This window comes from Bemisia tabaci, chromosome 5 (genome assembly GCF_918797505.1).
Source record: "Bemisia tabaci chromosome 5, PGI_BMITA_v3".
NCBI classification, from domain to species: Eukaryota; Metazoa; Arthropoda; class Insecta; order Hemiptera; family Aleyrodidae; genus Bemisia; species Bemisia tabaci.
In genome coordinates this window covers 27,350,217-27,374,479 of record NC_092797.1, presented here as the reverse complement: position 1 = coordinate 27,374,479, position 24,263 = coordinate 27,350,217, and the positions used below count along the sequence as shown (strand labels likewise).

Genomic DNA, 24,263 nt, shown 5'->3' with positions numbered 1-24,263 from the left:
ATCAACACCTTTAAAGACCCCATTTCATCTTTTAAAGCGTTACCTAATTTAGAAATGACACAAGAGACCGTAAATCTTTGGGTGAAATATACGCAAAACTAGTATTTATATGTTTTGGAAGGAATTTCCTGAATTAGTAACAACAGTCAACCTAAAAATTCGTGTCGTTCAGTTTATTTATGCCGCTCTATTCCTCCAAGCAGGCGAGTTTTCAAGCATGGGGGTCTAGAACGACCTATGGAGTCTTGATAAATATTCAAAACCCGGCCTTTTTCCCTAAGAATCGCAGCAGGGATGATGGAGGAAACTAAATGAAATAACAATGGACGCAGACATTATCTTTGTAAATATCGCACCTAAATTAAAAATTATGTGAAGTGTGTGAAGAAGTAGAAGTTTTAAAAAAGTACGACTTTTTGCTTGATCAGATTTAATTACTTGTTTTCTGCTACTAATTTCACTACTTGTACTTGCAGCTGTAATTACTATATTATTAATAGAGCGTATAATATCAATTGCCCCTTTTAAGACCCTTTGGTTGGAGGAAATCTTGTTTTGTATCAACATTTATTTTGGTCCTTTGGGCATCCCGAGGCTCACATATTAATGGTTAAAGAGCCAAACCACGTATCTCCATTGTAAAGTTCAAATTTCCGCTCTTTTTTTCTTTCTTTTTTCCCCTCAAAGAGGAATAAAATCAACTTTATGGCTTTAAATCCATACAGAATATTCTGGTAACAGAGGAGAAAAATCAAAGAAGTAATCAAGAAATTACGTTGACTAGTTTTTCACAGAAAAAATAAAGTATGGTAGGAGCTCTGCAACGTCTTAAACGGAGATATAAGGTTTTACATTTTGGCCATTGATATGAATAATATCTCCTCCGCAAAGCTACGCATACTTAAACGTTTATACGACTACGTCTGCGCGTGTATACTCACGAGAAACAGTTTAAAAAACAGGATTTTAGTGTGAATATTTATAAAAAATAATTTGTTAGCAGTTATTGCAATGCTTGGCTCCAAAATTGAGACAAAGCATCTGTGCGAAGTAAGAGTTGCACTGTAAAAGTCTCAACTTGAGTAAGCACGAGCATTTATATGTATATTTGGATATTTACTTTACAGAACCAATGACTCCGATAATTTGCATTGATCTTACTTTGATACATTGTTACTTAGCATTATAAATATACATATAATGCGGAGATGTGTTTACGCTGCTTCACGAAGAAAAGAAGAAGAATTAAATGGCAGAGTTGAATTTTTATATTCTGTACGCTTGAAAAAATAATGCGATAGATTTTAGTATGCTGTGGCTGATTTCGCATTTGATCAGAAATCAGGATAACTAACAATATAGCTTTCAAATGGTCCGTCTTGTACAGTGAGCTGTAAAGTCAATTCGAACATAAACTAATAGGATTCAGCTGAATGTGCCATTCTTTAATTGGAACCAAAATCAGGAAATAGTGAATTGTTTTCTTTTTGCCAGGTGTTCCCCCACATATATTCCTAAGATACATATAAGGGAGAAAATGGGAGAAAAAGCGGTAACAAATAAATAAATAATTGCTCCACTCTGATTTTTATGCCGAAAATGGCAGCGCGGGCTGTTGACGATGGCTGCTGGCGGGCAAGAGAGTAATAAACTTGTCGATATAATCCGTCCAATAGCCCCGGGTACGTGTTTCAATTTATTCTCCTAATTCCTCTTCCGAATAAATATATTACCGCTTGGAAGCACCAAACGGAGGAACTTGTCTCTCTACCTTTTCCGATTGGAGACCGAGTTGGAGACGAATAGCCTGCCTGAAACTGTTAATACCTACTCATGTTATTGACCATTTCGATGATGAAGTCACGGTCCAAATCAATCACAACGGTCAACCAAACGCCAAAACGGAAGGTGGCTAAATTGGATGAAAACCTGTGGATACATTCGATGGTTGGTTATTAGGCGCCATCGTGTACCATCGGTCAAAAAATACTGACGATGAGGAACAAAAAAACCCAATAGGCTCTTGCGTTTTGTGAAAACCGCAAAAAAAAAGAACCAAAAAATAACGTGAAAAAAAGACAGATAACTGTTTGGAGCGAAAATACTTTCAAATTAGTAATAAACTTTTCTCCAAATTAAAAGTAAGTTAGTAGTTAGTGGCGTGGCGTGCTTTGCGATATATCGATTGATCTGCCATTTAAACCTAGGGTAAAGAATCAATTATTAAGGTGATCGCTGCGAACACCCTGATTATCGATCCTTTTCCATAGGTTTAAATGGCATAACAATCGATATATCGCAAAGCACGCCACGACGTCGCCCCTCATATTGTCGTTTCCCCGACGTAGGAACGTAACTCAATTCCAAGGTTGCAAAACTGACGCTAAAAATTCAATGTCTCACAAAAATATGCAATTTTTTTCAAAATTTTCCTGATTTTCACACGAAACTAGAGGAAAAATCGGTGAAATTTCCAGTCAGAAATGCCCTAGATTCCCCTCGTTAAAATGCAGTATGTGGGGGGAAATTTGACAAAATTGAAAAGTAATCACAATCGTTCGTAAGAAACATACGACTATGTTTCAAGATTACTTTTGATACCTCGATTTCCCCCGACCCCCTCCCCGTTTTTTCAAGATTTCTAGGTGCGTTTTCACCCCGTCCCGGCATCATCATGGAAATCATCATCCATAAAAGTTAACGTTCAGAATTCCGATTGTACCGGTGAAGTGCCGAATCAACCAGCCAACCAGAAAGGAAACATTTCATGAAAAATAAAATCTTGAAATTTCACGAGAAATATTTCATGAAATTTCAGAAATTTATGAAAAATACCGGTTTCTCTTCATGTTTCGCATAATGTTAAAATTGTGAATTTTTACTATTTTTGGGTGATTGAGTGCGGGTTGCATACTCTAGCCCCTAAAAAATATGAAATATTTCACATCCTCGTGAAATGTCATGAAATATTTCACTGAAATTTCCAATCTTTCACTGGAGAAAAACACATTGGATCTAGAGTCAGAGTCTGGACTCAAAAACATCGGCAAGAAAAAGTACTCCTTATTCAATCAGAATCTAGCTTAAATCAAGAACCAAGCCTCTTAATTTAAGCGGATTTTGTTTTGATTCAAGCAAAAATCCGATTGAATCAAGAGTATTTTTCCTTGTCAATGTTTTCAAGAGTCTGGACTCTAAATCCAATGTGTTTTTCTCCAGTGTTCATTTCTATCTTACATTTCATGCCACCTTCAACCTGCGAACTCGAATATATTCGAAAACCGACGAGTCCCCGAAAACTCGCACCGCGGGAATCGAACCAGGCGACCACACGAGTCTTGTAAACCCACATCATCATGCGCCCCCCGCCCTCTTCAAGTGGCCTCGGCTTTAATTTTTAATTAAAATATTCCGTCAACGGCAACGAAGGCGACGCGACGTAAAGCAACGGCGGGATTCCGTCGAGATTACTCCACTCGGATGACTTCGACTCTGTATCCGATGTCTCACGACGCGGCGCGGCGCGGTGGTCACCCGGGTGTGCATCGGTGCCCCCCGATTCTGGATTCGGGGCCCCTCCTGTCGACCGCTTATCGGGAATTTCGGGGGCTCCGTATCACGGCGCGACGCGACGCCGCGGCCGAGACGTGTAACCTCTTCGGCGCAGCGCCCGCTGTCGACTGTCTCGGAAGTAATGCGATCCGCGCTGGATCTTCTGTACGCTCGAGAGCACCACAACTATCTTTTGACCGTTCAACATACCTCAGGGTCCTCGGGGTAGTACTCGACCACTGCGCAGTGGCTATAAAGGAAATAAGTGGATTAAATTTGGTGCGCGCATGCGTGGAAACGTGCTTGTCTCACTGTCGACGTACGACGTTTAGGGGTGCACCGTAGAAAAAGTGAAGTTAATTTAAAATTCTGGATGTAGAAAAGGTGTGCAAGAACTTATAAAATGCTGCATTACTCGCTACAGAGGTTGCTTTAGCAATACCGAGATGTAATACTAACTGCTGTGATGAGTAATTTAGCATTTTAAGTTTTCGCACATTTTTTTTACATGTGATTCCATCGACAACCGTGAATCAATCGACAAACCTGCGGTGAATCGATCGAATTTTTTCGATCGAATCGATTCATGTCGATCAAATCCATCCATACACTCCATTTCATCTTATTTAAGTTAAATTAAAACTTAAATTAAAACATACTTTACGTGACCTCTCGCACCTCTCGTGCGCATCTGCCTTGAAGTTCCATTCTCAAAATCGAAAATCGATTAAAATTGTTAATACACATTCTGAAAAGCATCTCCTCTCACTCTCTCACGCTAGTGTTCACTAAATCACGCTGAGTAAAGTCGGTTCTTGCATATCCCTTCAAACAATCGTAACATCTGAGAGTGATACAACTATTCGACCACCTGGGAGCTCGTGTTGCCTATACTAAAAACTGAAGGAAAACTGACAAAGAGCTACAGTCACCGCTCAACATTCGTTGAGGATTATTCCTGCTGCTTTCTTTCTTGATCAATCGTCACATCATACCCTTGACCCAACCTCATCGAACCTAACCGCACCTAAATATTTATAATCTGACTTATCTTACCCAATCTAAAATCGAAATATATCTGCCCTAACTTAACTTGAAGTAATGTACTCTGGCCCAGTCTGAAGCAGTATGGATGGAGGTCAAAGTTGGTTTTTTATGAAGTCTTTCCGAAATTTTTCCGAAGAAGTATTGAACACATGAGCAGTGTCAATACTTGTTGATATAATATTCGGCTCCTGAAGACGTTAAATCGACGTTTAGGTTGACGTAGAGCTATCTCAGCTATCCTGAAAAAAGTACATCATTGGTGAATCTGGTGCGGCACTGCAAAATCCGTACTTTCAAACTTCAAACTTCCTTTTTCAGGAGATTGCATGCAAGTCCAAAACAAATTTACAAATATCCTGAGCTCCTTTAGGCGGAAAAGAATTTGACCGCATTTTGCAAGTTGGAACTAAACTTCTTGGCTCGGATTAAAACAACGCATGTGCCATTACTTTCCCTATGCACTGAAGTGCTTTTACGGATGATCCAGAAATTGTAGTTCCTAATTATAGATTGTAGACCAACTGGATTGTATTTTGCAAAAAGGAACCAGAAGGAATCCAATGATGCTAAGATCGTGCATTTTTATCCTTTGCAATAAAATTACTGGAATCATGAAAAATATGAAATTTACATGGTAATTTTTGTCTTGTATTTACAAGTTTTAACGAGTAAGATAGAGGTTTAAAGGTTGAAATAAAAATAGAAAAATAAATAAAATTAGTAGAAAAATAAATAAAATTAGATTTAATAGTTTGAGCAAATAAACTAGTAAAAGCTAAGATTCAGATAAGTCTTATACAAAATTGATAAATTCTAGAAACTTTTTCAATAATGATTACACCACACATGTAAGCCAAAAGAACCACAGTACCTCTCATAAATAATATAAACAATATAAATCTATAAAAATAAGAATTAATAATAAATACAAGGAAAATTCTTGAAAAAATAAGACATAAAATGAAAAGTAAAATTAAAATCAGTGGATAATCAGGTTTTTCTTCCAAGACAAAAGAAGTTGCCCAATATTTGTAACATTCCAATGCTCCTGGTTCCTTTTTGCAAAATGCAATCCAACTGATCTCAGTAACTTCAGCTCTTCAAAACCAGAGGAATTAAGGCCGTCAGCACCCCAAGTTCCGCAATTTTGCAACATGCAAATATCTTCCGCCCTCTGGAAACCCGGACGGATAACGTGATGAAATCCGCCTATCCGCGAAAAATCGCGCTCGGGGGAAATGAACCGACTTCGATTGGTGACTCCACATGTCAACTCTTCGCCCCCCCCCCCCCCCCCCTCCCTTTCGGCGATCGGATCTGCGCGCAGACCGTTCTCATCCGCACCTAGGCGGGCGGGTGGTTGCACCGCGCGCCGCGCTGTTTCGAATTCAGTAACCGCAGCGCGTTGTCGACGGTTGGACGTGTGTCGGTCCCGCTCAGAAATACGCAAGTTCCACGCGATCTGTTCAGACACCTCGCCGGCTTCGGAAGTCCGTTTCTCTCTGGATTTTGATTTTGTGACACACGGATTTAGTGAACCCCACCACGTGCTTTTAATCGTGTTCACTGCCTTGATTATCATTGGTGTGCTCTCTTCATTTACGGGTGTGTTAGTTTATTGCTCGTGATTTTTCGACATTACTCGAGTTTTTATGAGCCTTGACGTACATGATGGGATTTGTTTGAGATCGGTCTATTTGTTTAAATTTCATTTCGAGTGACGATTCTTTCATTTGTGGCTTGATCAACTTATTGTTCCGATTATCTCACCCTGTCCGCGAAAATATCAAGCTACCAATTCGGTTGAATTTTATCGCGATTTTATTACTGAAGGCCTATCACTGTAATTTTGTGTCTTTTTATGCTCTTGATCGCGGAACATTTATAGGATGTCTTATGACTCAGTGCGCAACAATTCGTGAGGTTTGTTTAGTTTGCACCCGCAATTATTTTCCAAGGGAATATACCGGCAGATTTTCTCAATCTGAATTTTCAGCCTAAGGAAGTGTAAATGTTTCGCCAAAATGTACCTACTTTCATGTGTTTTAAAGTATCAGTGACAAGTTAAACCAGATTCATGTTTGACACATTTATCAGCGCTATCAGTGATCGCGTCGGCAAAAAAAATTTGCCTAGATAGCAGTGATTTTCGTGTTATGAGGTTTGTTCGGCGGAGAAAGGAGATCAAAAGAATTACCGTCTGTTGCTCTGTTTGTTATTCCTAGTGCGCTCTTTTCAACTGATCATGGAGTTGTCAGAATTTATCGTAAGGATTACATTCATCTTCTGCTGCAGCATATTCAAAGGTAAGCTCCAGTCACTTTGAAGTTTAGGTACTGCAAACGCCATCTTGTTTGCGTTTCATTTTAATTATCAGTGTTTATTTCCCAGGTTTATTGTCATGCATGAAAATGGACCACTAGACAAGGCACGAATTGAAGCGATCTGATACCTACATGTTTTTCAACCAGAATTTCACGTAGAACACGATTCACACAACGAAAATTACTGAAACAAATTCCTAACGAAGTTATTAACGTTTTTATTTCACATTGGTTACAAGGAATTTTAACTGCCGCTCACAAGAAACTCAAAGCTCTACGGGAGTCAAATCGCCCACTACAACGGTTTCAGCAAGCTTCTCAATCGAGCAATGTTCATTTCCCACCATGTGTTGTTCAAACCATTACTTAGCAATTCGTTATAACTAAGCCAAAGCGTCAAGATTGAGGTTGCCAGATTTTTATATCGCAGAGACTGTCATGATAACGTTCAGCGCGCGATGTGAATCACGTAGAGCATTGAGTTTTCATGAGCAGGTGGTTTGAATTCACGCATCAAGAATCATTAAATATCTTCGTAAGGAGTTAATTTCGGTAATTTTCGTTGTGCGCATCGTGTTCTACGTAAAATTTTGGTGAAGAAACATGTATCAGAATGCTGAAATTCGTACCTTATCTAGTGGTCCATTGTCAACATTCTCAAGGCATGCACTGCTGATTGGGGCGTTTTTTAGAAAATACCTACTGTTTGCTCGACGAAGGATCGATGTTTGTGGATGCATGGTCAGCCCCTCCCCCCGCCCTCACGGGAAAAAAGAATCTTTGATGGGTTTTTTTTTCTTCTTCGTTCTTGGTCGCGATTTCATACGCAATAACAGGAAATAATAATAATGATATTAAGCACATCAGTTACAACTTACACTCTCGTGAAATTTTCAATAATCTTGTCAATAAAGATTTCACGGAGCATTCGTAAAATTATTTACCTACCTATCTGGTAATTTGAATAGAAGGGCAATGTGAAGGTAATAATCAATTTCTATTTCTTTCTTTACTTGCAAATCGGACTTAATTTTGAAATAAGCAGCTACAATTATTTTTGGCTCATTCACCCAAACACTTATCTGCACAGGGAAACTAATGGCTTACCTATAAGTATGTTGTTTTCTACAATAAACCAGAGATCGCAGTATTCCCAATCGCAAAACGTAGTTCAATTTTGATCCTGAAACCGGTACCTGTTGTGGGTGGATCAGTATTAACGTTTGAAGCTAATAGAGCACAGCGAAAATCATTCATTTTTTATGTTTCAAATAGCGGATTTTTCTAGGCGGTTTTTTATACCCCTATGTATTCCTGCCTAATCCTCATCTTTTGAACACTCTGAAAGTCTTGGCCTGGATCAATTTTCTGTGTGTATTAAAGTTTAGCTGAGGCGTTTTTAGAGCTAACAATTTGTGGCAGGAGAGATAGATAAAAGACGATACAAGTACTTACCTTTAGTTACAGGGTAGGTATTTGTATTTCCCTTATTAGCCTTAGCGCAGAGTCATCATGCTGAGGCAATGTCAATATCCGATTAGCTCTGAATCAGCCCCTCTCAACAGGTTGATACACGCAGTCAGATGAATGGACGTTTATAAATGGACTGCATTTGCAATTTGGAACTATACATTCTGGCTTTTCTGGAAAAACACTCATGTGCATAGGGAAACTAATGGCACATACGTTGTTTTTAAACCGGGCGAGAATTTATAGTTCCAAATTGCAAAATGTAGTCCAAATCTCGACTAATGTCTTAACATTTCCGATGACTCTGCTCTGAAGTTGAGATCTTCTGTTTTGAAGAAGCCAAGTAGGTAACTAAGTATTTACTTTGCTTACTGACATGCAATTTTCAAAATTGACGCTGAAATTATGTCAAACCACGTATCTCGTTTAGTGACGTTTCAAATCTCTCGTCTCATTTTATCTTTTTATACAGAAGGCGGTGCAGAGGTTCTTGCATAAAATCTCGTGTTCTTTTCCTTCGTTGTCAAAAGAATTATCTCCAGAAAGTTTGCACGAAAATGTCATGCAGTATCCCTCTGAAAAAATAAAATGTGATCGAAAATGATTATCAAACCTCGTAATCGACGTCTGTGGTTTGGTCATCACCTACACACGCGAATTGTTCCTCGTGAGTGATGCATTTTCAGCACTTCGGCAAGGGCAAGTTTTTTTTTCATATCTTCCCTACCGCCACCCCCCCCCCCTTATTCATTCAAATGGTTCTTGGGTGCCCAAAATGCCTTCTGATTAAACACACATTCTTGCATTCCTTTGTTTATTCTGCGCTCCGTCTCCAGAGCGTTGTCTTACGCCTGTCATTTTCATCTTTCAGTTATTTTTTTCCTCAAATAAAGCCACAAAAATGCCTACTTTATTCGATCCGGACGGTATTCCTACTCCCACACTGCTCTCTCGGCAAACAAGAAAAATTCTTTCGCTCGCATGAATTCATAAATTTTGCAACTTGAGACACTTAAGTGAATGTATCCGACCCTCGTTCAATTTTTTGTATCATATTAGTACGAATGCCAACAAACCCGTTTTTGAGAATCACTTCAAGCTGTAAGAGCTGAACATATTAAGTCTTAATAACTGTTTTTTCGCACTCAATTTTAAGTCATTTGTGCCTCATCTTTAACAGCTATTAGCAAGCAAGCAAATAAATAATGACGCGTCGAGAGAAAAGTGAGAAATTTTGATTTTAAGAATTTTTTTTATTCCACCTAGGCCAAAGAAATTGTTGTAGGTATTTTGGACATTTTGACGCATTCATACACCCATAATCTTTCAGAAACAAGCCTTTTATAATCCAAAATGTTAAGGTTTACCATCATGAATTTGAGAATTTGTAGAAGGCCTGTAACTGTAATTGAGCCTGTAACCGTAAATTAATAAGTTTGCGTTAAATTTTGCCAAAACAATACGATCAGTACCTACAATCGAAGATCTTTGGAAGTTAGTGGAATTCCAGGAAACATTGAAGCTACAGGTTCAAATTCAATTATAATTGAAGGTTAATAGGAGGTAATTGAAGGCTCCTATAATTATTATAGGTATAATTTTTTTTCATGCCTCCAAGTGGGTGGTCTTACAATTGTGTGGTGTGTCTGGTTTGGTTATACTTACCCTCGTTTCACTGCGTCAAACTGGAATAAGAAACTGAAAAATTCGCGTCACATGTTCCACCCCCCTCTGCGTGAAGAACCTACGTAAACTGACTCTCTTCCCGCCACCCGCGCGCCACTCCGGGCGTCCACCCCGCAGTCCCGATCTAAGACGTCCACTCGCGGACTAACTCTATAGGCCACGTCCCGAACTCGAGTGATGACCCCACACAGACACATAAAGAAACCACTATCTGAAAACAAAAAAAACAAATAAAAAAAAAAAAAAAAAGAGAGTCCACAAAATTTTTTCCTCAATAGTTTTGACCTCGCATGGCAACCGCTAACAACATACCTGGCACAGTTTCGGGCTATTGCCCTCCGACCACATCTAATTCAAAAGTTACACTTCTTTTTTCAAACTCACCCGGCTACAACCACGCCCAGAGCGGCGGCGATCAGCCTTTTTCATTTTTCCAAATCCTTTCCGCGAAACCCCCTCTCTATAGTATCCTTCCCAAGGGTCCCGCCCCCTCTACCCTCTTCCAGGGCGCGACATCTTTTTCCGCCTCCCCAGCGTTCCCTCCTCCCATCGGCATACACCCGCGTTTCTCCCGAAGTCGACTACCTCGTGTCAAAGGTGCCCGCCAGGCAATTACAGCGCCGTAAATTCGCGCCCGAAGTTTTTTCCAAATAAGAAACGCCTCCCAGCCCTTCGGCTCCGGGCCCGCTGGATACCCCTACCGGTCCCCTAAAAAAACTCAAATGGGACCGCCCTCCTCAGACCACCGCAAAAGCCCCTACGGCCTCGTCCAAGTTGACAACTCCGAAAGTCCTCCGAATGATAAGTCACCCACTTCCCCACCGCCGAAACCGCCCTGAAAACCCCTTTCCGCGCCTCGCCACCTATCGCAATCGAAAGTACGCATCTTTTTACGTAGGAAACCGTCCGCTTCTCCTTCCTGGACCCATCGGTGGCCCCCGCTGCGAACCCCGTCAAAACGGAGGGGAAAAAAAATCGAATTTCCCCTTTCCGGCTCCGTTTTTTCGACTCTCCCGACCGACCGACCGCTCCGATCGCCACCGGAACCTCCGCCATCCTATGCGTCTTTTCACGCCCGACATTTTCGGTCCTTATCGATTTCCCCGTCCGGCCACTCCTTAGCCGTCAAATCGGCCATTTTTTCGGAAAAATCCCCGAAAAAAAAAAAATCAAAAAAATCGATAGCCCCCGAAAAAACGCGTCGGACGGAAAAACTCTATTTTTCTCTCACCTTTTCTGCTCCTCCTGACGAGAGCTACTCGGTACGGAGGGTAAAAAATAAAATAAGCAAAAAAAAAAAAAAAAAAAAAAAAAAAAAAAAAAAGTGTCCCGAAATCCACCTCAAAATTCGAAAACCCGAAAAATCCGAAAATCCTCCCTTTTCTTGAACTAATCGTCGGAACCACATACCTTACCGTCGATTCATGTATTTCTCAATATCTCGCGAGGCCTGAGTCGGCCGTTCCGCTGAGAATTCAACGCGTTGTCTGAGGAATTTTTCTTTCGGTTTTTTTCATTTTTTTTTTTTTTTTTTGAAGGGGGGGGGGCGAATTATGCCCATTCTACGTAAGTCCCCGGAAAAGCGTTCCTATGAACTAACGAGTATCCTTGTCGCGTCTCTGACCACGTTCCAGCGCTCCAATTTTTAGGTGGGTGGGTAACCCTTTTCCGATCCGTTCCCGCCACGCACCGCTCTTTCGGGCCGGAACCCCCCCTCGTCTCCGACCCTGGTGAGCATCTTCCGGTACTCCGAGAGCCAATCTCCGATCCCTCCATAATTAACCTCGTCGAATCACCCCTTTTCCCCTCGATTTCCCTCCTCGAAATGCTGGGAATCATGAAATTACCCTCTCTAACCTCGCCTACACCAACATAACCACGAGTAAAGTGAGCAAACCAGGGACTACACCCTAACCTTCCCGGAAAGGTAGGGGTAGGTTCAAGTGGCATCCCTTAAGTGGCATCCTTAAGGTGGCATCCTTTAAGTGGCATCCTTGGCATCCTTTAGGTGGCATCCTCAAAGTGGCATCCTTGGCATCCTTGGCATCCTTTAAGTGGCATCCTCAAAGTGGCATCCTTGGCATCCTTCAAGTGGCATCCTCAAAGTGGCATCCTTGACATCCTTGGCATCCTCAAAGTGGCATCCTTGGCATCCTTAAAGTGGCATCCTTGGCATCCTCAAAGTGGCATCCTCAAAGTGGCATCCTTGGCATCCTTTAAGTGGCATCCTCAAAGTGGCATCCTTGGCATCCTTCCTTAAAGTGGCATCCTTGGCATCCTTTAAGTGGCATCCTCAAAGTGGCATCCTTGGCATCCTTCAAGTGGCATCCTCAAAATGGCATCCTTGGCATCCTTCAAGTGGCATCCTCAAAGTGGCATCCTTGGCATCCTTGGCATCCTCAAAGTGGCATCCTTGGCATCCTTAAAGTGGCATCCTTGGCATCCTCAAAGTGGCATCCTCAAAGTGGCATCCTTGGCATCCTTTAGGTGGCATCCTCAAAGTGGCATCCTTGGCATCCTTGGCATCCTTTAAGTGGCATCCTCAAAGTGGCATCCTTGGCATCCTTCAAGTGGCATCCTCAAAGTGGCATCCTTGGCATCCTTGGCATCCTCAAAGTGGCATCCTTGGCATCCTTAAAGTGGCATCCTTGGCATCCTCAAAGTGGCATCCTCAAAGTGGCATCCTTGGCATCCTTTAAGTGGCATCCTCAAAGTGGCATCCTTGGCATCCTTCCTTAAAGTGGCATCCTTGGCATCCTTTAAGTGGCATCCTCAAAGTGGCATCCTTGGCATCCTTCAAGTGGCATCCTCAAAATGGCATCCTTGGCATCCTTGGCATCCTTTAGGTGGCATCCTCAAAGTGGCATCCTCAAAGTGGCATCCTTGGCATCCTTAAAGTGGCATCCTTGGCATCCTCAAAGTGGCATCCTCAAAGTGGCATCCTTGGCATCCTTTAAGTGGCATCCTCAAAGTGGCATCCTTGGCATCCTTCAAGTGGCATCCTCAAAGTGGCATCCTTGGCATCCGCAAAGTGGCATCCTTGGCATCCTTTGAGTGGCATCCTTAAGGTGGCATCCTGTAAGTGGCATCCTCAGGGATTCCGCTCCCGTGACGTCATGAAAAAACGTGACGTCATACCAACACGTGACGTCATCAGGGTACGTGACGTCATCATAGTCGGTGACGTCATAAGAGTACGTGACGTCATCAAAATGCGTGACGTCATCAAAGTACGTGACGTCATAAGGGCGCGTGACGTCATGAGGGCGCGTGACGTCATCACGGTACGTGACGTCATCAAAATACGTGACGTCATGAGGGCGCGTGACGTCACTTTGGCGCGTGACGTCACTTGGGCGCGTGACGTCATCACGGTACGTGACGTCATCAAGATACGTCACGTCATCAAGATACGTCACGTCATCACTGTACGTGACGTCATCACGGTACGTGACGTCATCAAAATACGTGACGTCATCAAAATACGTGACGTCACTTTGGCGCGTGACGTCATTTCGGCGCGTGACGTCACTTTGGCGCGTGACGTCACTTGGGCGCGTGACGTCATCACGGTGCGTGACGTCATCAAGATACGTGACGTCATCAAAATACGTGACGTCATCATAGTCCGCGACGTCATAAGGGCGCGTGACGTCATCAAAATACGTGACGTCATAAGGGTACGTGACGTCATAAGGGTACGTGACGTCATAAGGGTACGTGACGTCATAAGGTTACGTGACGTCATAAGGGCGAGTGACGTCATAAGGGCGCGCGTGACGTCATCCCGCGTACGTGACTCGTCATCGCTACGTGACGTCAAGACGTGCGGTATCGAATCCGAAATGACGGGCAACGTACCAGGAAGTCTCGACTTCTACGTGCGGTATCCGGAAAGGATAAAGATGCGGCCTGCAACCGGGGAGCGGGGGGGAGTTGCGGGGGGGTACAATTAGGGTGCGGTATCGAACCGGAAAATGAAGGGGCGAACATACCGGAAGTGGACCGTAGGCGTGCCGATCGACCGGAAATGAACGGGCGGACGTACCGGAAGTCGTTTGGCGTTGAGTATCGACCGGATTAGAAGTGGGCGACGTACCGGAAAAGTCGGCGGGTTGTGCGCATACTGAGTATCGACACCGAAATGAAGGCGCAACGTCACCGGAAGTCGACTCTAGCGTGCGTATCGACGGAAATGAAGGCGCTACACCCGGAAACGTCATTACGCACCCGGGAGGACCAGCGACCCCACCGGGGGCCGACACGCGACTCTACTTATTTTTTTTTATTTTTTTATTTTTTTTTTTGTTTTACACAGTGAAATCCGAGTCTGCTCTACGCCACCTCCGCGAAAAAAAATCGTATCCGACCGATTTCGGGTTACGACGGAAATTGCGCCGTAGGTTTTTCTTCGCGTTTTCTACGCTCGGAGCGAGGACTCGGGAGCTAATAAACACCCGTCCCGCTCCCGTTTTTTCGAGATCGGTTTTTCGGCTCTGGCGCCCGGCCGGCGGCTCCGATCGCCTCCGGACCTGCGGCACACCCGGAGCGGCTCGCCGAGCCCGACATTTTTGGTCCTTAGCGTTTTCCCCGTCCGGGCACTTTTTCGGGGGTGAATCGGGGATTTTCCGGAATTCGCCCAAAAGTACCGACCCCCGTCGGATGCCGAAAAACGCGCCGGACGGGAAAACTCCATACCACCTTTTCGGCGGCTCCCGACGAGAGCTACTCGGAGCCGGAAGCGCGACCTCGTCCCGGCGGGTTCGACTTTTCCGGAAACGGCCTCCTCGAAATTCGCGAATTTCCCGATCCAACTTTCGCAGCGTTCGTCGGACGGACTTCGGGCTCCGGATCCGAACTCCCCGGTCCAAAATAGACACTTTTTATCCCAAGCACTTTTCTCCTACCTCCAATCCCTGACGAGCTACGAATACACGGGCTCTTATGGGGAATCGGGTTCGTCGAGCCGTCCCCGAGGAATCCGAAGCGTATCGGTTTCTTCATTTTCTTCCGACGACGGACGAACGGGATGGGGAAGAGCGAAAAATGATTACGAGACTATTGTTGGTGCGAGGAAAAAAAAAATAAAAAAAAAAAAAAAAAAAAAAAAAAAAAAAAAAAAAATAAAAAAATAAAAGAAAAAAAGTTATTTTAAAAAGGAGCGAAAAACAGGACTCGGGGAGCCTGTCAAGTTATCAAAGTTATCCAGGTTATCCAAGTTATCAAAGTTATCGCAGAAACCTACCCTAACCTTCCCGGAAAGGTAGGGGTAGGTTCAAGTGGCATCCCTTAAGTGGCATCCTTAAGGTGGCATCCTTTAAGTGGCATCCTTGGCATCCTTTAGGTGGCATCCTCAAAGTGGCATCCTTGGCATCCTTGGCATCCTTTAAGTGGCATCCTCAAAGTGGCATCCTTGGCATCCTTCAAGTGGCATCCTCAAAGTGGCATCCTTGACATCCTTGGCATCCTCAAAGTGGCATCCTTGGCATCCTTAAAGTGGCATCCTTGGCATCCTCAAAGTGGCATCCTCAAAGTGGCATCCTTGGCATCCTTTAAGTGGCATCCTCAAAGTGGCATCCTTGGCATCCTTCCTTAAAGTGGCATCCTTGGCATCCTTTAAGTGGCATCCTCAAAGTGGCATCCTTGGCATCCTTCAAGTGGCATCCTCAAAATGGCATCCTTGGCATCCTTCAAGTGGCATCCTCAAAGTGGCATCCTTGGCATCCTTGGCATCCTCAAAGTGGCATCCTTGGCATCCTTAAAGTGGCATCCTTGGCATCCTCAAAGTGGCATCCTCAAAGTGGCATCCTTGGCATCCTTTAGGTGGCATCCTCAAAGTGGCATCCTTGGCATCCTTGGCATCCTTTAAGTGGCATCCTCAAAGTGGCATCCTTGGCATCCTTCAAGTGGCATCCTCAAAGTGGCATCCTTGGCATCCTTGGCATCCTCAAAGTGGCATCCTTGGCATCCTTAAAGTGGCATCCTTGGCATCCTCAAAGTGGCATCCTCAAAGTGGCTCCTTGGCATCCCTAAAGTGGCATCCGACCATTCGATGCGTATTTCATCAGTACCGAGCCCGCTCAACTCAGCATAGGTCATCCTTCCTAAAGTGCGGTCCATCCGCGCCTCGACCCTCGCGATGCTCCTTGGCGCATCCTTTAAAGAGGCGCATCCTCACAGTGCATCCTTGGTCATCCTTCAAGGTGAACTATTCTCTCAAATGGCATCCTTGTGCATCCTTGGCCTCCTTTAGGATGACCATCCCATCTTACTATCTGGCTCTCCGCGCCGAAATACTGTCTTATCAGAGCCCTACAGAGGAAGCGAGCTCTTAAAACTAGTTGGCTTATCCTCGCCAGGGCCATCAACTTCAAAAAGTCACGTCATCCACACCAAGTGTCTCACACCCTCTTTAGCCACAGTACTATCCGTATCGAGAGTATAGCGGGCGATGCATACAACACAAAAGTGACTATTCCATCACACACACTGCGCGCGGATCACACTTATGTGCACATATCTTCCAGCTCGGCAATCGCAATACATGCGACAACAGTCGAGAGCAGCCTTGAAACCGCGCTGCTGTCAGACTGAGTGTGCCATCATCACCATATCAGAGCATTCTGCTGATTCGTGAAGACTGATCGCGCCATTCACCCGATAGATGTAGGACATCTAGGCCTGATACAGGATGCGGAGACATCCGCTCCTATCTGCGGAGATCTCCCTCCACGCTGCGTCACTGACGTGTCGCCAAAACACAACTATATCTCATACAAGCGCAAACCGTTCTCTAAACTCCACACCAAGAAACACACTCCTCGCGAGTAGAGATAACACATAGGCGCTTTGACATCCACTTATGAGATTCACGTAGCGCCACAAGGATCTTCGACAATGATACTGCACTTTCGAGAGCGTATCCAATCGCGATACAACAATAACACAGTCCACCGTATCCACACACACACACACACGCACACAACACACACAAACACAACACACTTGACTCCTGGAGCTGCGACGACGTTGCAGTTCTCTCAAGCTCTGTACGAGTCTTACTCTACTACAAGTTGACAATCGCCTAGCAGATTCGGCTCTTCACAAAAAACACACCGATCTCAGCATAAGGCTAGTGAGCGCGCGTATAGCGCCCCCGCTCTCTAGCTAGCGTGCGAGGCCGCCTACTTGCCACTATGCCACAACTGAGACACTCTAGAATGGGCGCGTGTGCACCGACTCTCTTCACACTAGACTTACATCTTCTGCAGCGCCACCCAGCCCACAGAACATACTTAATTCACTGTCCAGTACTCTCAAGAAGTACGTGTCCTCAATCTTCAACTGAGATGAGTATGTCTGACAAAGCGATCATTCTGTTTCTCTCTCTCTCTCGGAGACCGGATGAGGGCATACCCGTACATCACAAAAAACCGCCCATGGTCGCATCTTCACCGAATAACCGCTGATACCTATCTATCTATAATCGTTTGGGACGCCCAGTTGACTCGTGTCAAGCGTAGGGTCATATCCTACGCGCCGTGACCGCGACTCAAACTATATATCTCAGGCGCGCTGATGACACCCTCACCTTTGGACACCCGTGTCGTGCTCATTTCAGCATCATTCCATCACCACCACTGCACGGATGCGAGGCAGTACTCCGCGATTCCAGGCGATGCACAGATAGTGACGCGATACCGAACACGATAACTGGTAGCACACCCTCTCACACGCACTTAGCCCTAATCTTAGCCTTTTAGTCAAAATCCACGAGCTATTCTATAGCGTGAGGGCACACGCGTTTTGATCTCGTAGCGTCTCTACATTTCATTCACATCTCGCCTGACATTTCACTAGCGAGACACATTACTATGGAGGTTCGTAATATCTTATGTCAAGTAAAACTTTGTATCGTGAATCACATTTTATTCATTTAGAGCATAACGCGCATAACTTCTAGACAAACCATTAAGAACATTTATATCTGTGATGAAGTACAAACAGCTGGATCTGACTCACATAATGCTTCTAGCAGGTACGCGCTCTTGACCCGGGCTGCTCATTACTGTCCTCAACAGTAGAACGAGAGCACAGACAAGCCATGCGGTTCTAAGGCGCGTGATACTGTTACTAAGTCCGCTCGGATACCCTCATACTCGGAGTTATCCGAGCGACCGGACGTGGACACGTCCCAACGACATACGGGTATCTGGACAGAAAGACAAGACACAGTCAGTGACAACACAAAAAAAGAGAGAGAGAGAGACAACACACAGATGGAGACCACAGAAAACTCGTGGATCCCGCACCGCAGACTCGAGCTTCGAACATTCAATACTACTACCCGATTTTAAAAGAGAATGAAAGAGTCAGCCGGGGAGGACGTAAAGCAACGATTTAGGTGAACAGTAGAGGGTCACTAGTCTCCTATAGAGGTGGGAGTGGGGGAGGGTGGGGTGTGGGCGGGGGAAAGGGTTTTAGATTAGGGTAGGAGATTAATTTATGGAGATAAGTTAAAGAATGTAATAGTCGGAGGGAAAGATGAGGTTCGGAGCACGGTTATCATACACACAGTAACGTGGTGCGAGAGTCACTAGCAGTGTCATATATGTCAGTGTGTGCGGAGTCCGTAAAGGTAATGTTTGCAACGTGGAGGTAGGATAGAAAAGGTTATGTAGGCCGTACGTTAGAAGCAGCGTTCTAGTGACATAGTCTAGCAACGTGGGTGAATTTGGACTACGATGACGTCTAATAGGAACACTGAAACAGCTGTATCTTTTAGTGGACATAAGTGAGTGGTGATCGATTAACGTACATAGCAAAGTAATGTTTATCGTGCGAGTGAGTACACACGTTAGTGTGATACAGACTGAAGGTTCTGTGTGAAACGGAGTAGTCTGCATTGTGAGAGGTGAGACTGAGTTGTGCGGAGAATATGATAGATAATACTGAGAAAGGTAACAGAATACGGTAGTGAAACGCAGACAGTTTAAGCGTGTGGGAGGGTTTCAGGCGCTCATATTTGGTCTATAGGACTTGGGGCGACATTACTCATTATGGGTATTACACAGCAAACGGATACAGTAGACGAAGAACACACTAGGATAATCAATAGTGCAAGAAATTTACTTAGATGGATTAGAGTAGTCACTCGTGGTGACTCTATTCAAACAATATACGAGATTGGGACAGGTTGTTATAGTCAGTAGAAAGAGACACCTCAGTATAATGTGTGGGGAGGTGGTAGACGATCGTTTATGGTGGTGGGGGTGGCAGGATGTGAGAGATTGATGTGTGGGCTGGGGATCGTGGTATATCTCAGTGGGGGTGAGGTAGGTAGAGTACGGAGGACACTGATGCGTATGTGTGACGGTTAGCTTTCAGAACGTATCACATTCTGCAGTGTGTATTAGTTATTCGGACTAGTAGAGTATGCACTGAAGAGTGGAGACATGGGTGGATGAGATGCAGTTAGTGGAGTGGTGCGACTAGTGGACATGTGAAGCTGTCTATGTGGGTTGGCACAGAGTTGCGCTGCAGAGATTGTATTACACAGATATTCTACACACAAACTTTGTTTGAGTGTGACAGCGTGCAGACGTGCAGTGGGGGGTGGTATGATGTGACACAGTTGAGATGTGTGCGTGTTTGAGTATCAATGCACTGAAAGAGAGACTACTACATCGCGATCATGGTGGGAGATGTGGGATTTGGGACTGATGAGACTGGAGATGTTTGAGGAGGTGTGGTGAAGGGACTGACGGTAAGGATTATGGTTCACATCGTAGAGACGCACGACTCTCTATACAGTTTAGCAGAACGCTTAAGTACGACACACTATCTGGGAGGGAGGAGTCACTATATCGAGAGAGTTAGGAGGGGATTGGGAGACATGTGAAGAGAGGTGTAGGAGGGGGGGGGGGATGAGGGAGGGTATAAACAGGGTGGTGAGGGTGGTGTGAGGGGGAAGTTGGGTGAGGTGGTATGTTTTTATTTAAATAGATGAGAGTGCTGGGTGATGGGGGGGGGGGGGTGAGAGGTATAAGATGTTGGAGGGGAGGGGTTTTTGTTTTTGGGGGATGTAGTTGTGGTGAGGGGTGGGAAGAGGGGAGGGGGGGGAGGAGGGGGGGGGGGGTAGGAATGGGGGGGGGGGGGGGGGTGGTTTTGAATTTATAATTTGGGGAATAATTGTTTTCTAGTTTGATGGGATGTGGTGAGGTCGTAGTGGGTTTTTTTGGGGGTTTAGAGTTTTGGTTAGTTTGTTGAAGTTGTTGTTTGTTTAGGGTAATTGTGGTGAGATAAGGGGGGATTTTATTGTAGGTGAGTTTAATTTTAGGTTATTTTGTTAGGATGGTAATATTGATTATTGGTAAGTATGGGTGATTGGGTAAGATTGATGTTTTGTTTGTTAAGATGGAAGGGGTTTGGAAAGGTAACCAGGGGGAAAAACCGAGTTTTTTGCTGCATTTTTTTTTTTTATCTCTTATCACCTCATAAGTTCGTTTCGAAAAATAAAAATGGAAGTCTAAGTATTAGCTGGTTTTTCGTTTCTTTTTTCTTCTTTTTTTTTTTACTTCCAGTTTTTGTTTGATGAAAATCCAAACACCAAAGTTGCCACCATAAAACTCGAAATCTGTTCATTGGATCTGACGTCTAGTGAAAAAATGTTTAAGCCTCGAAAAGAAAGAAATAATCCAAAGAAAAAAGAAAACTTCACCAAGAGGAGCTCAACTTTTGTCATAACATGACGAGCGAAACCAAAACTTAACAAAATAACTTCATTTCCTCAAGCTTCAGGACCTTCAGTTATCAAGGACGAATGCAGAAAATGAAAGAACCGCAGGCGTTGTAAGTCCTGTAACCAGGGGGGAAAAACCGAGGAAACAGGGAAGATGCCCCCCGTGCGTCGTTAATCCGGAGGCTCAGTTTCGAGTTTTCGATTTAATGCCCAGCCACAGCGCTGTTACGTGTGTGCGTGTACATGCTTTTGTGAGGGTGTGCGTGTCTATGCTCAGCGGCGTAGAAAGACCTGCCTTAACGCAATAGATAACTACGGGATAAAGGCAACTATTTTTTGTCGCTAGCTCGCCTCAGCCGGCCCTGATATCTTAATTCTGTTTAACGTCTCAGGAGCCGGGAATAAAATTCTCAGTGCTCACCCTTGCTGAAGGAATCACTTAACCCCTCTCCTCCTGGACGCACAGTTCCGGAGAGATGTCAGCTTTGATTTTCCCAGGATGTGGAAAAATATTTCGGTCCTTCCCCGCGGCCCCTTTTTTGTCTCCCGATTATTATTTCTACCGCGTTTAACTCGTTCCCCGTGAATATGGAATCTTCGTCTCCGAAAGGATCGCGGAGGACGTGATGTGGAATGAAGTAATGATCCAAATAAGGGGTCGTTCGTAAATGACGTCACCAAGATGATTTTTGAAATTGATGGACAAAGCTATAGACATAGAAGTATGGAGCGATCCTATCGGTTGAAATAGGTGGTTCTTATATGTAGAATAAGTAAGGTCGTGAGACACGGCTGTTTCTTCCTACGTGTTTTGGAAGCACTTAAAATTAGCTACCGTAAATGCTTACAGTCGATCCTCGGCACTCAAAGTCGCTACTTTATATATGTTTTAAACTATTGATGACTCCATTAGGTAAAATTTCATGTAACATAGGTTGTATGAAAGATACACTTACAAATTAGAGCAACTTCAAGTTTTCTTCCATCGAAATAATTTTTCTTTATTTCCTCAGACGTTTTAAAATTCAAAACGCCACCGCGCAATTAAAAGTGCATGCTACATTGAAATTTAAAGTTCTTCAAGTCAACAATTTCAAAAGCGATGAAAGTTATGGAACTTCTCCGAGCTTTGTTTCTGTTAATTAATTGCAGCCGAGAGACCCTCGGCCAAGCTTTAAGAGACGTTTAGATTCAATGCCCTTTTTGTGCATCTCATCATTTTTTCCGCGTCAGCCATAAACCAACCGCTCATAACTGTCCACGAGGACTTGAGAGCGGGAGCTTCCTACCCCGCATTCCTAAATCCCGTTTTTCGGGGTACAAAGACGCCCAACTAGGGGAGGGGTCATGTCGTATCGTCAGACCCTTGTTTGTTCTTCAAGTTCTAATTGCTTCTTCATTTATGGTAGCGGAGTTTGTTTGAGCTGTCTCGGATTCCGTCCCGACCCGGCGCAGTGTCGCCCCCTAGTGGTGAAACCACGCATCATCCCGGTTCGGAAATCCCGAAAGTTCTGACCGAAGCGGCAACGCGTCTCTTCGACACTCCGCTCCCGAACTCCCTTGTAAAAGTGTTAAAACAACTCATTTTATTGACGTGTGGAATGAGGGCTTCGTTTCCGAGGAGTTTGCCAGTTATGGCGTCGAAAGTGACGTTACCGACACATTCCGAGTGGAAAACCACCCGTTTTTACGGTCATTCGGCAGGGACGATGTCTGATAAGTAGGATCCAAATGAGGAGTTTCTACTTCTTGTTATTTCATCGTGTGTGTTGGTAGTTTTTGCTCTGATGCAGTGATGCATCCCAATTCGAGTTGTGTCAATACTGGGGTGTTAATTCGGGATGCTTCTCGGCGTATACAATTGACTTCTGGTACACCCGATATCAGCCGGGAAGTAATGAAGGGTTGCCAAAATGACTGGGAAACTCAAGCGGTAACAATTTTTAATTTGGCACCATGACAGCCAATGATCGTCTATCATATTGAGTACTCTGAGGATAAACGACTTAATTTTAAAAAAAGCTAGGATAAGAACGTAGGAAACACGGTTATGGGTGTTTTGAAATTCGCAGGAATAGAAAAGCAAATCAGGGATTTTTCAATGTTCCTAGTCGACTTCAAGCCAGGTTAGTTGTGGTTGCGGTGTTATTTTTGTGGTAAGTACAAATTATTTCAGTTCAAATAATAATGTCGTCTCGATCAGCATTCTTATCGGATTAAACCATTGTGACCACAAAAGTACGACTGTATAAATATCACTGAAAAAGTACCTCGGTATATTATAGGTTTTGAAATTGAAATCCACATTACATTGGAGTATTGTGAGGGCAACGAATCACCGATTCTTCTTTTTTCTGCATTTCTCCATATCAAAGTCCGAGTGATTCAATTATGAAAATCAATTTTCCTGGGAAAGTTTTGCGTACTGAACCCTGAAGAAGTTATAATAAAACAAATTTCAAAGCTTGAATAAAACCCTGATAATATTCAGCGCCTCGGTAATTAATCCTCACACTCTTCAAAAATAATCCAAAATGCTACTTTTGAGCCGTACAGAAATTGTGAAGAAACCAACAAAGGAAGACGTTTGCACACATTTGTAAGCAAAAATTCCTTTTTCGAGTCTTGTGATTCCCGTTAAAACCTTGTCGCATCTGGTCAACGCGACTATAAACATTTTGGACCGGTCTTAAAAGAGCACCTGTCAAGATGATCCATTGTCAAGATCAGCTTTGGCGTCTTTTCAGTCGGTAATTACCTAATTACTAGAGTGATTCAGATTCCATGCAGAGTTCTGTGCAATCCTACGGTTTAGTAATATGATGAAGACGGGTTTTTATACAAAAATCTGACATCGTAAATCATTTTCATACTCATCGTTGCCGAGATTAGAGGTAGGTACCATAGTTTTTCCCATGTGAATCAACGGAAAAAATTAACATTGAAATAAAACACCCTAATCCGGAAGTCTTTTCGTCGTTTTTTGTGTTTGCCTAGCACTTTTAACTTTTTTTACGTTTCCTCATATTGTGGCCAAAAATTCGCTCTGCGCCAGAATGAATTATTGGTAATTCCATCGAATTCGGTCGCAAATTAAAAACGAGTAAATCGGTTCGGTCTTATTTGTTTTAAAACGGTTTTCGTTTGTGAAGAGGAATAGAGCACGCCTGTTTTCGCAACGTCGATGAATTTAGGCCCCTCAAAGAATGGGTTTTGAAAACTGACAAGTAGAATCGATCCACAAAAAGTAAGTAATTTTTCAAAGATAATGAAGCATGAGAGCAAGTAAGAGATCGCTCAATTATTCCCTGCCCATGCAGGCAGGAAATTGATACGCATCATGCACATTACTAGAAGCAGTGAATGCATTTCTTTCCTTGTAAAAACGGTGATCATTCGAAAGTTTATCGACATCTTCACCATCCTTCCTTTGATTTTCATTG

General features: G+C 43.8%; 1 protein-coding gene across 3 annotated transcripts in view; it reads left to right on the top strand.

Annotated features, from left to right (window-relative positions):
* Positions 1–5,969: 5,969 nt before the first annotated feature.
* Positions 5,970–24,263, top strand: part of LOC109037457 (irregular chiasm C-roughest protein) — a 374,753-nt gene continuing 356,459 nt past the window's right edge. The window contains exon 1 of one of the 3 annotated variants that reach the window (XM_072300490.1): positions 5,970–6,905. In XM_072300490.1, the coding sequence (XP_072156591.1) occupies positions 6,845–6,905 (61 nt within the window). In that variant the 5' untranslated portion in view covers positions 5,970–6,844. The remainder of the gene's footprint in view (positions 6,906–24,263) is intronic. The other 2 variants (XM_072300491.1, XM_072300492.1) reach the window with 2 other exon arrangements.